The sequence below is a fragment of the Trichomycterus rosablanca genome, chromosome 1 (assembly GCF_030014385.1).
Source record: "Trichomycterus rosablanca isolate fTriRos1 chromosome 1, fTriRos1.hap1, whole genome shotgun sequence".
Lineage (NCBI taxonomy): Eukaryota > Metazoa > Chordata > Actinopteri > Siluriformes > Trichomycteridae > Trichomycterus > Trichomycterus rosablanca.
In genome coordinates this window covers 25,369,318-25,381,657 of record NC_085988.1, presented here as the reverse complement: position 1 = coordinate 25,381,657, position 12,340 = coordinate 25,369,318, and the positions used below count along the sequence as shown (strand labels likewise).

At 39.1% G+C, this 12,340-nt stretch overlaps 1 protein-coding gene and 1 long non-coding RNA gene across 2 annotated transcripts; both read right to left on the bottom strand.

The window, feature by feature from the left end:
* Positions 1-1,649: 1,649 nt before the first annotated feature.
* On the bottom strand, positions 1,650-2,309 carry LOC134319825 (uncharacterized). Its single transcript, XR_010013572.1, has 2 exons — positions 2,157-2,309; positions 1,650-2,057 (listed from the first exon to the last, which is right to left on the bottom strand). It is a non-coding gene; the product is annotated as an uncharacterized LOC134319825 (long non-coding RNA).
* A 506-nt stretch (positions 2,310-2,815) lies between these two features.
* hrh2a (histamine receptor H2a) lies at positions 2,816-6,454 on the bottom strand. The gene is made up of 2 exons (XM_063001070.1): positions 5,334-6,454; positions 2,816-2,969 (listed from the first exon to the last, which is right to left on the bottom strand). Exons 1-2 carry the CDS (start codon positions 6,452-6,454, stop codon positions 2,918-2,920), a joined length of 1,173 nt encoding a protein of 390 aa, XP_062857140.1. The 3' UTR covers positions 2,816-2,917.
* Positions 6,455-12,340: the final 5,886 nt, after the last annotated feature.

Here is a 12,340-nt window from a genome sequence, read left to right as displayed (position 1 = left end):
TCTGCATCTGAGTACACAATGGCTGCTTTTCATCATCTTTTCTCTACATGTTTATGTGCAGACGTGTCCATGTTACTCACATGCTCTGATTTCTTCATTTTTTTTTCTTTTTCACTGCAGTGGTCTTTCTTTTATTTCAGCTCATCTCTTTTCCCCCATACTCCATCTCTACTGTCCTTTCATTATCTTTCTCCTTTAACTTTCTTTTTCTGAATATCACCTGAGGGCAAGACTCTTTATTGTGTGTGTGCCAGTGTGTCCTGTCTGCATTCAGCACATTTATTTTCTTGATATTTTGATGACAAATGTTGATGATGGATAGCTTTAGAGAGCCCATTAAATATCTGCGTTATTGAAGAACGTCTTTGTGTCTGTGTGTAGGTGCGGATGTGTGTGTGTGTGTGCTTGTCTTTGATAATTTGATGGTAAAGAGGCAGTGATGAATGGTTTTAATGTTTGGTGGGTCATCACAAAAAGGAAATGAGACATGAAGAGAGAAAACGATAGAGAGAAAGAAAGAGATTTTTTGAAGAGTGATGTACAGCAGGAAAACCTGAGCAGAAATGATGGAATGCGATGGCCATGTCAAAGAACCAGTCAGAAAGAGTAGAAAACAAACGGATCGAAATGCAGATTTCTAAATCTATATATTATCCATTTTAGATTAATTAATATATTCATTCATTTGTTAATTCATTCATTCATTTACTGCATATTTAGTCATTTTCTCATCAGGATTAAAATGTGTCTAAAATAAGGTAACAAGGTGCCAATCACAGGCCATGTAGTTCATCGCCCACACTCAGGAAAGATTGAGAGTATCCAATCCACCTACTCATATGCTTAGCAGACAGAGAGGACGTAATATTGGACTTGGCAGATTTACTTTTTTCTGTAACTTCAAATTACATCTTGGCAACAATTATAGCTTGTCTTTAATACAAATTTTGTCCATATAATTTAATCTTTACAAATATTTAGCCCAGATGTAGTCAGGGAGTCGTGTTTGGTGTCTGAGGTTTGCTGTTCTTAGTTTTGCACTAGAATCAAAAACAAGTGAGAAAAAAGTTATGAGTGGAGAAATATCAGCTTCAGGTGCTCCCAGACAGATGTACTTAATGATACAATTAAGCAGCTACATTGCATCTATACTCTGTGGGGGGTGGCATGGTGGCTTGGAGGGTAGCATTGTCGCACAGCAAGAAGGTCCTGGGTTTGCAAGCAAATCGTATGCTTTCATCGTTTTTCAGCAGTATGGGAAAGGTACATTTTAAGGATGAAGAAGCCCACATAAAGCAAGCAAGAACTGTAATAAAAACTGTTTTGTGAGTTTGCTGTGAAAAGAATGGAATACTGACAGTTTAATTATCATCATAGCCTAACATCTAATTATGACTTCGGACCATGGCATATACAATTGTTACAAAATATTGCCATGCACATTTTTGGATGGCGGTCCTTATGTTTTAGCTGATAGATGTAGTCCTGAGCTTAATTTCATCCACCACTTTGAGGGGACCTATTACACCAAATGTGAGAAAGCCTTATTGCCCAAAATCAGAACTCACTAATACATTTATGCCTAAATGTTGCACATTATACATTGCATCAAAAGCAATCTTTAAAACAGTGGTTTAGAAGACACCAAGTATAATTTTTACCAGCTTCCACTTTAATGTTATGCAATTATGGTTCATTATGAAACAGTAAACAGCTAGTAAGTTGTAACATTTCAAATTTCATTATTGTGTCAGTCCGTGTACCCTTCAGGTCTTAAATATTACCCTTTTTTATATCTATTGACCTGAAGAGGGCAGTAAATAATACATAACCCTATATAGAGCTTTCAGATGTGAACATGTTAGATTCCAACATTAAGGCCTACAAAAGGCCCTGTTTATTTTCTGTCAGGTGGACTTTTCAAGTAGCTTTTTCCCCATCATCAAGGTTTTCATTTTGCCACCTTCTTCCCTTTTGTCATTAATTGTTCAGAGTCAAAGCTTTTTGCAGTCTCCACTGGCTCCATGTGTCTCCTTAGACTACGGCTGAAAACCCTACTAATGACAACATAAAGTAAATAATTATGCATTTCCATAAAAAACCCATGGAGCTCATTTATAATTTAAATAGTACTCATGAATTCCACATTTATTTACCTGTTGTGTACTGGAGGGACTTTAGGGACTGGAATAAAGCTTGGACCAAGGGTTACTTCTGAGGAAGCAGACAGTGTGCAGCCTTTTTTTTTTAAATATTATGATCTGCCAGAGAGATAAAATGAAGTTAGAGAGTGTGCAGAGATAAATATATAAAGCATAATTTATTTGTAACAAATTAAACATTGAGAGCTTAAAACTTTCAAAAGTCTGCCATAAAAATTATTTTATTTACCCACAGTGTTCACACTATACAAACAAAAAATAGTAAACAATTTAGACAAAGAACCTCTATGTGCTGTTAGTGCAAAAAAGGCTACTGCATTTTTTTAAATTTTATTTAAAATATTTGTTTTTAGCTTAATAATTAACATAAGTCCTGCAAAATTAGCCCTCATGAATAAATAAATGAATAAATAAATAAATTAATTAATTTTAAAGAAAGCAAAGAGGCAAAGATAGGCAGACACAGAATAAACTTTCATTATTTAGTCAATTAATTTGAATACTTAAAGTCAAATGCCTTGTTGTTCTTTTATCTAAGTGAAAATAATGTACAATATATAATAACAAACAGCATGATATTAAATTTGTGCCTAAAAGTATCCAAACTGCATTTAATGTTAAATATGGAATTTCACTTGTTTACCACCAGATGCCGACAGACCTTTAAAATACCATTTAACTGCGTAAATACGAATGGTGACATCTGTAGGTGAAGCGGATTACATTTGAGGCATGTAAAGTACTGTATAATTTACTTAATTTTTCATGTTTAATAAGAGCTTTGTCCTTTCTGGAATCCTGCTGGGTCTGTGGATACACAAAAACTTTGTACACTCATTCATATAAACAAGTAGAGAGGTCAATTTACCTTATTGTACCCTATTCCTCCACTGCATGAGACATTGTGGTAAACAGGTTGATTTCCTGTTTGGCCTTATCTTTCCTCAGACATGGCCAGTAGTGTCTGCAGAGCACATGATTGGTGTGGTGACACCACTGAGACTTAAATTCGGGTCTGTTGCACCACCTAGGTGATTTTTTGTTGCTGATATTTCTTGGGTGATTCTTCAATTGGGGGAACATTTACGTCCCTAAGTTATAAATTTGTGTTAAAAATACTTTATTACAAAACAAATATTTTAGGTATTAAAAAGATCATTCATTGCATCACTAAAAAAATTACATACCAAAATAATTATAATTTTGATTTTTTATGATGATTTAAACATCAATATTTTGCTACTTTGGCCTTGTCCCCAACCCAGACTTTTAAAACTTCTCTGCTCTAATAAAATGCTAAAAAGTGATCAATTCATTATAAAAATCACAATATGAGTTTTATAATAACTTAAAAAGAAACAAAATGTAATTTTTTTTTCATATTTGTACAACATATGCATATTTTTGAGCAATATATTACTGTCCCCAGCATTATCGTCATTACCGCAACAGCGTATGGTTTCTGTAGGGAATCATTTGAAGGTAAAACTTGTGTATGTTGTAACCATGGACACAAAGACTTGCAAGGAAGCACGTGCCAGTCATGAGAGAAGATTAACATTTTAATTTCTGAAAATGTGAGTAATTTAATCATGTATTCCTCCTGATCATAGAGTATATTTATTCAGCGTCATTACCATTTAAATAAGTATGGCAGTACTTTACCAAAAAAAAAAAAGAAATGTACACATTATTTATATGTATTTAAAGTGCATCTTGTACTAGCTTTTGACTAGCTTTAGCAAATCCATGTCCTATCTAGTTTTTTCTTAAAAAAAGTAAAAATTGTCATTACCGCAACACGTCATTACCAACACATAATGACATTTTGCTATGTCACTTCGCAAATAAATATGAAATATTAAAATTCTATATAAGCTCAATTGTAGCCATCATTAAGTCTTTGCTCTAGCATTATCTTGACCTAATTAAAACTAAATTATTCCTAATTTTATTTTTCAAAAGTTAAGATGGTCAAAAGAGCCTGCAATTGAAGAATCACCCTCTTACATCTAAATGTCTAAATAAGCTGGTGAAGAAAGCCAGCTCTGTGGTGGGTCTGGAGCTGGACAGTCTGGAGGTAGTGAGATGAAGGTAGGGATGATGGACAAAATCAGAGTGACCCTGGAGAATCCTTCTTACCCTCTCAGTAGGGAACTATGGCAGCTGGGCAGTTCATTTAGTCATAGGCTCGTTCCACCAAAGAGCAAGACGTAGCTCTTCAGAGGTTCTTTTGTGCCCTTTGCCATCAGACTGCATAACAGCAGCAGAATACACAGGCTGTCCTCACACTGACCAGCAGCCCAAACACCCCCTCCCCCACCTTTTTCCTTCACCTTTTCCTTGCATTTGTGCATTTGACTTTACACTACATACTACACACATAAAAAATCAGTATATATAGATATAAATAGGAGTTTGCATGTTGTTCCCGTGCCTGCATGGGTTTCCTCCGGTTTCCTCCCATAGTCCAAAAACATGCAGTCCGGTTAATTGGAGACACTGAATTGCCCTATAGGTGAATGGGTGTGTGTATGTGTGTGTGTATCTGCCCTGCAATGGACTGGCGCCCCGTCCAGGGTGTTACTGTGTGCCTTGCCTCCAGCAACCCCCCCCCCCCCCCCCAGTTGGATAGTGAGTATATATATATTTTAGTTTATGCATTTTCTCCCCTTTTTCTGCCTTTCTGGCGCGTCCAATTGCCAATTGCATCATGCTTCCTCTCCACCAATGGCGATCCCTGCTCTGATTGAGGAGAACGAAGCTAACCCACGCCCCCTCCGACACGTGGGCAGCATGCCGTATGCATCTTATCACCTACACTTTGACGAGTGCAGTGCAGCTCAGCACCCTGAGAGCACTCTTTTCTCATCTCTGTGCAGGCGGCATCAATCAGCCAGCAGAGGTCGTAATTGCATTAGTTATGAGAGAGCGAGACCCCATCCGACTTAATCCCGCCCATATCTGAACAACAGGCCAATCGTTGTTCATGTGGCCGCTCAGCCTAGCCGGCAGGCAGAGCTGAGATTCGATACAATGTATTCGAGATCCCAGCTCTGGTTCCAGCAAGTGTTTTTACTGCTGCGCCACCTGAGCGGCACTTAGCATCATTTTATGTGCTCTAGTACTGTGTATTACAAGAGTTGTCTGATAGTTTTGTGTCTGTAATACCTGTTGTGGCCATTGGGAAAGACAGTGACAGTGATGCTAGATGTCCCATTGTTTCTTTCCTTCCTCCCTTTACTCATGTCCTGTAGCATCACATATGGTCCAGGCAAAAGCTCAGGATTGGTTCTGGCAGGGGTGTGTCCATTCAACAGTCCCACCTCCAAGGCTGCAGGAGGTGTCCCAGTTGGTGTTTTAACCCCCCTCCATCCACACAACAGCCTAGCATAGGCAGTTCTGAAGTCCCTGTTAAGTGCAGCGTACAGCATTGGGTTTAGCGCAGAGTTAGCATAGCCTAGCCATAACACCACAGAGTATAGTGTTTTTGGAAAATCTGTCACCTTTCGTATCCCCATGACAGTGAAAAATGTGAAATAGGGAAACCAGCAAACCACAAAAGCACCCAAAACCACTGCTAGTCTCACTGTGGCTTTGTGCTCCCGTAGTGCTAATGCCGTAACTCCTGGTAGAGATGACGTAGCACTTGGAGAAGAAGCACGGTATCTTGAAAGAATGCGCTTTGCCTGGGCACGAGCAATGCGAAAGACTCGGTAGTAAGTCCAGCACATAGCCACCAGAGGCAAATAAAACGTAGCGAAAGCATCAACCAGCACATAGGTGGGATTTACTTCAAAGCGACAGTCCGTTGTTGGGTCATCGTCTCCATGATTCTGCACCGTCTGGTCCACTGTATTCCAGCCCAGGTGAATTGGAACAAACGACACACCTATAGACACCAGCCAAATTGCAGCAAGGGACACAGCAACATGCCATCGTAACACCATTGTTGGGTAGCGCAGAGGTGCAGTGACTGCAAAGTAGCGATCGATACTAATGGCCAGGAGGTTGAGAATGGAAGCAGTGCTTAGCATGACGTCCAGTGAGATATAGACATTGCAGAAGTGAGCTCCCAATGGCCAGTCATCCATGACCTGAACGAGGGCTGAAAATGGGAGGACGAGAATGCCCAGTAAAAGGTCAGTAATGGCTAGTGACACAACAAAGCAGTTGGTGACACTGCGCAGACGTCGGGTTACAAAGACGGCCAGACACACCAGCACATTTCCACACACAGTTATTAAAGTGAGGACAGACAGAGTTATGCCTATTGCTACACGAGAGAGCATTTTAACACCAATAATTCTGTGTGTAGAATAACCCTGCCTAGTGTGTCTTAAAGAGGAAGTTAGTGACTTTCAGCACATTCCAAGAGCTAGGCAGGCAAACACGTGATATTCCACCAATCTGCATAAAGACGTATAAAGCATATCAGAATAATGATTGCTTGTAAATCAGTTTAAAGGAGCTTGCATGCATGTGTGATCGTGATTGGGCTTTGTAGGGAGCACTGACGAAAGAGGGCTGCATTTGTTTGGGTGCTGATTGCAAAACTGTAAACTCAAATGTTACATGCCTCCTTTACTGCACATACAGGGAAATTGTTAATATGAAAGTTGTGCACACTCGATTCACAGTATTAAAAAGCATTCTCAAGTCCACTGTCCTTCCACAGATGTGGTCAACTTCCAGTATTTCCACAATTTGAACTCCAAAGTACTTTGGAGTCTGTCTCCCTCTTCTGGTGAGTGAAGTTCAGTGCAACTCGTCATACTGCACCTAAAGAGAAGAGAACAAGATGCTGTGATAAGCATAATATCTTATTAAGTCATTTATTCATGTTCACTAACCATGTTCACTGATTAGTGTCATTGTGGGTCCCCACTGGAATACTTAATACATTATGGAACAGTACACATTTACCAAATCAAGATTAGCCATTTTACGTACTAACGTGTTTTTGTGCCACTATGACACCAGATATTGATATACACAGACCAGCCATGACATTAAAACCACCTCCTTGTTTCTACACACATTGTCTATTTTATCAGCTCCACTTACCATATAGAAACACCTTGTAGTTCTACAATTACTGAGTATAGTCCATATGTTTCTCTGCATGCTTTGTTAGCCCCCTTTCATGCTGTTCTTCAATGGTCAGGACTCTCCCAGGACCACTACAGAGTAGGTATTATTTGGGTGGTGGATCATTCTCAGCACTGCAGTGACAATGACATGGTGATGGTGTGTTAGTGTGTGTTGTGCTGGTATGAGTTGATCAGACACAGCAGCGCTGATAGAGTTCTTAAAAACCATACTGTCACTGCTGGACTGAGAATAGTCCACCAACCAAAAATATCCAGCCAACAGCGCTCCATAGGCAGCATCCTGTGACCTCTAATAAAGGTCTAGAAGATGACCAACTCAAACAGCAGCAATAGATATGCGATCATCTCTGACTTTACATCTAAATGGTGGACCAACTGGGTAGGAGTGTCTGATAGAGTGGACAGTGAGTGGACACGGTATTTAAAAACTCCAGCAGCGCTGCTGTGTCTGATCCACTCATACCAGCACAACACATACTAACACACCACCATGTCAGTGTCACTGAAGTGCTGAGAATGATCCACCACCTAAATAATACCTGCCCTGTGGTGGTCCTGTGGGAGAGTCCTGACCATTAAAGAACAGAGTGAAAGCAGGTTAAAAAAGTATGTAGAGAAACAGATGGACTACAGTCACTAATTGTATAACTACAAAGTGCTTCTATATGGTAAGTGAAGCTGTTAAAATGGACAGTGAGTGTAGAAACAAGGAGGTGGTTTTAATGTTATGGCTGATCCGTATATGTATCTGAAATATTCATTCAAATAGTATAAATTAGTAATTTTCTTTTGATGTTTTTATAAAAAGGTATACCACGAATATGTTGTCTTGAAGCACATTGTCTTGAAAACATCACCACTATAAGGGCAGAACTGTTACAACCACTGTTACATTTGCAATTTTTGGGAATTGAAGCCTTAAAATCAAAAGGAAACACTTTTAGAGGTTCTAACATTGTTGTGCAAAGCTACAGTGCTGTGAAAAAGTATTGGCCCCTTTTACAATTTCTGAGATTTTTGCACATTTGTCACACATTTTCAGAACCTTAAACTGCTTTTAATATTAAACAGAGATAACCCAATTAAACACAAAATGCCTTTTTTGGAAATAATTTTATTTATTAATGAAAATGCTGTCCATTCATATGTAGCCCAATTTGCATGGTTACCTAATTAACCAATTGACGTATGGGTTTAATTTTAGTAGCCATATTCAGGCAAGATGCCAGACCTGTTAAATCAAATTTTTTCTTAAATACAACCTGTCTGGCTAGACGGTCTCAAAAAGATCCTCTGATGCCACATTCTAAGCTGATTCTAATACAACTTAGCTGCAAAAAAGTTCTTAAAGTCTACCAGTCTGGAAAAAGTTACCAAGCCATTGCTATGGCAGTAGTGTCTACAAATGGATAAAACAGCAGTAAATCATCCCAGGATTGGCCAGCCTACTAAAATTTAACAAAGAACTGATGACTCATCCAGGAGGTCACAACAGACACCATACTAGCATCTAAACAATAACTTATTACTTCCTCTTATGTGGAGGCATAAAATATGACTTCCCTCTTATAAAACCTATGGACCAATCATTACAGCAAAAAATCAATGGTCAGGACTCTCCCAGGACCACCACAGAGCAGGTATTATTTAGGTGGTGGATCATTCTCAGCACTGCATTGACACTGACATGGTGGTTGTGTGTTAGTGTGTGTTGTGCTGGTATAAGTGGATCAGACAGCAACGCTGCTGCAGTTTTTAAATACAGTGTCCACTCACTGTCCACTCTATTAGACACTCCTACCTAGTTGGTCCACCTTGTAGATGTAAAGTCAGAGACGATCGCTTGTCTATTGCTGCTGTTTGAGTTGGTCATCTTCTAGACCTTCATCAGTGGTCACAGGACGCTGCCCATGGGGCACTGTTGGCTGGATATTTGTATGGTTGGTGGACTATTCTCAGTCCAGCAGTGACAGTGAGGTGTTTAAAAACTCCATCAGCATTGCTGTGTTTAATCCACTCATACCAGCACAACACACACTAACACACCACCACCATGTCAGTGTCACTGCAGTGCTGAGAATAATCCACCACCTAAATAATACCTACTCTGTTGTGGTCCTCTGGGGGTCCTGACCATTGAAGAACAGGATGAAAGGGGGCTAAAAAAAGTATTTAGAGAAACTGATGGACTACAGTCAGTAATTGCGGAACTACAAAGTACTTCTATATCGTAAGTGAAGCTGATAAAATGGACAGTGAGTGTAGAAACAAGGAGGTGGTCATAATGTTATGCCTGATCGGTGTGTGTGTGTATATATATATATATATATATATATATATATATACGTATATATACGTACAGTATATATACAGTGTATACTATGTGAAATATATGTGAAAGTTTGGAAATAGGTAATCTCTGCCCAATCATTTAAGTACTCTCAAGCACCCACTACAAACTGAGATAGAGAGAGCGAGAGATGGTGTGTTGAAACAATATAGTGCTCAAACCCTTTTATTCCACAGGCTAACACACAGAGGACATCAGGTTAAAAGTCCAGGGACAAACAATACCTCAACTTATCAGAGTTTCCATAGAAGTGACTCTGTTTACCATCGAATACCATATTGAGACTGAAAAAAGTACTATTGTTTAATGATGAAAGTAAGTTTGGACATTTTAAATTAAATAAACATACTGGGCCAAGGTGTCTTCCAAAAATGAAGTGTTTTAATTGCTGAGATTAGTCTTTTTACCTCAAGAAAAACAATATCATGATAAAATTGAGACTTTTTATTAAGTATCTAAACAACATTAAAAAGCTGTACCAGACTATTTAAACAACTGACAATTAACAGCATGTATCAGTGATAAATAGTTCTGACAATAAGTACTTTAATATGTTAGACTTTTAAGTAACTTAAGGCAACACTGATGCCATATGAGTTTCAATATGCCAAAAGTGTGTGCTTGAATTGCATATTTATTAGTCACGAAATAATTTAATATTTTATTAACAGCCTTAAAATGTATGTAATTATATGTTAAACAAGGTCAAACTGCATCAGAAACAGTGATCACAACAGGAAATTACTGACAGGGGTAGCTGGTACTTCACAGACTAGTTGCTAAATGGCCCAAAAGTACAGTCCCAAAATATAATAATATTAAGAAACATGCTTTTTTCATTTTTTCTCAGCACCCAATGGTATAATAAATCACACATTTAGTCGTAGTTTTTTATTAGCAAGTGACCCTAAGGACCCATTCTAAACGTTCTTACCTGAAAATGTTAAGAACTGCTTTTAGTCAACTGAAAATGTGCTAGCTTTCATCAGTGTGTCGTAAGAGTAGGAGACTCTCCACAAGACCCCACATCTAGCTTTCAAAATTAGAGTGCCTAAAGTAAATAGGTGAAAATCAGGTACCAGAGGTTAGTGTTGTAAAAGAAAAATAAATAAAAAATTAAAGAGAGTTACATAAAAGTTAAAGACAACAAAAAAGAGTGTGGTGCTTTCTTTACATTTACATTTACATGTTTGGCATTTAACAGACGCTTTTATCCAAAGCGACTTTCAGTACTGTGAGAGTATACAGTCCAAGCAAGTGAGGGTTAAGGGCATTGCTTAAGGGCCCAGCAGTGACAACTTGGCAGTGGTCTGGCTTGAATCAGTGACCTTTTGATTACTAGTCCAGTACCTTAACCGCTTAGCTACGACTGCCCTCTTTAAGTGAGAAACCTGCCTTTGGTGGAAGTATCTTAGGATCTTGTTGACAAGTGGTGGAAAAAGAGAGTGGGGGGTTGATAAACTGATTGGGTCAGCGCGAGCAGTTTTGCAGTAATTGTCCCGGTCTGTGGTGGTCAAGTAGGTGATTAGTCCTCTAGCTCGCTGTTTACCAGTCGGTCTATGTTCCTTACCTCACCTATGGTTATAAGCTTTGGGTAATAAGAGAAAAAGTAAGCTTGTGGTTCCTACACAGGGTTACTGGGCTTACTTTTAGTGACACAGGGTAAGAACTTCGATCCAAGTGAGCCTCGAAGTAGAGCCACTGCCCCCTGGTTGGCCCCCACTAGAGCTGTTCCAGGCATGTCAATCTGGACGGAGACCCATGGGCAGACCCAGGACCTGATGGAAAGATTGTATCTTACAGTTGACTTAGAAATGTCTGGGTATCCTCTAGGAGAAGCTGGATTCTGTGACTGGGAATAGTGAAGTCTGGGCTGACTTCCACTTCTGTTAGCAAAGAAGGCTTTAGTGGGTACTGGCTCAAAACTGGACAGTTAAACATTGAAAACATAGAATAAATCTATAGAACAAACCAGTCAACAGTTCAGACTTCTCTGCTTGTGATGGTGTAATTGTGAGGTGAATGTTTTCTTGGCACAGATTGCACCCTCCAATACCAAGAGAGCATTGTTTAACTGCCATAAATCTTTTTTTTCTATTTTATTTATGCATTTTCTCCCAATTTAGTCGAGGTGAGTATATTGCTGCTCACGCCTCCTCTGACTTGCGGAACCCTTTTTCACCTATGCACTCTACACAGGCGCCTCTCTATCTGCTAATCAGGGTCTTTACACAGCATTTGAAGACCCACATAGTCCGGTCATCCCGCCCTAGCAGAAACATGTCTGCTGCAGGCACTGCCAATTATGCCTGCTGGATAGCACCCAGCCGACCGGTGGCAATGCCGAGTTTCAAACTGAGAAGTCCAGAATCTCTGCGCTGGTGTACTAGCGGAATATCCCACTGCACCACCTGGGCGCTTAACTGCCTTAATCTATTGTATAATATTCAGATTAAAACAGCCACAGTGTGTATATACATGATGTTTAAAACAGCATGGATACTAAATTGGATAAATATCCCTATTAAATTATCAAGAATTTCAATTAATTCTTTAGTAATTGTCATGCAGTCCAGGTAGTAGTGTCTTTCTCTTACACTTTTGGCCACTTAATTTCCCTTTTTAGAGAGTCATTTAAATTCCTTGTAAAAATTGGTATGTATTTAACACAAACAAATTCATTTCTCCTGCCCTATAAAAAAACCTTTCCCACA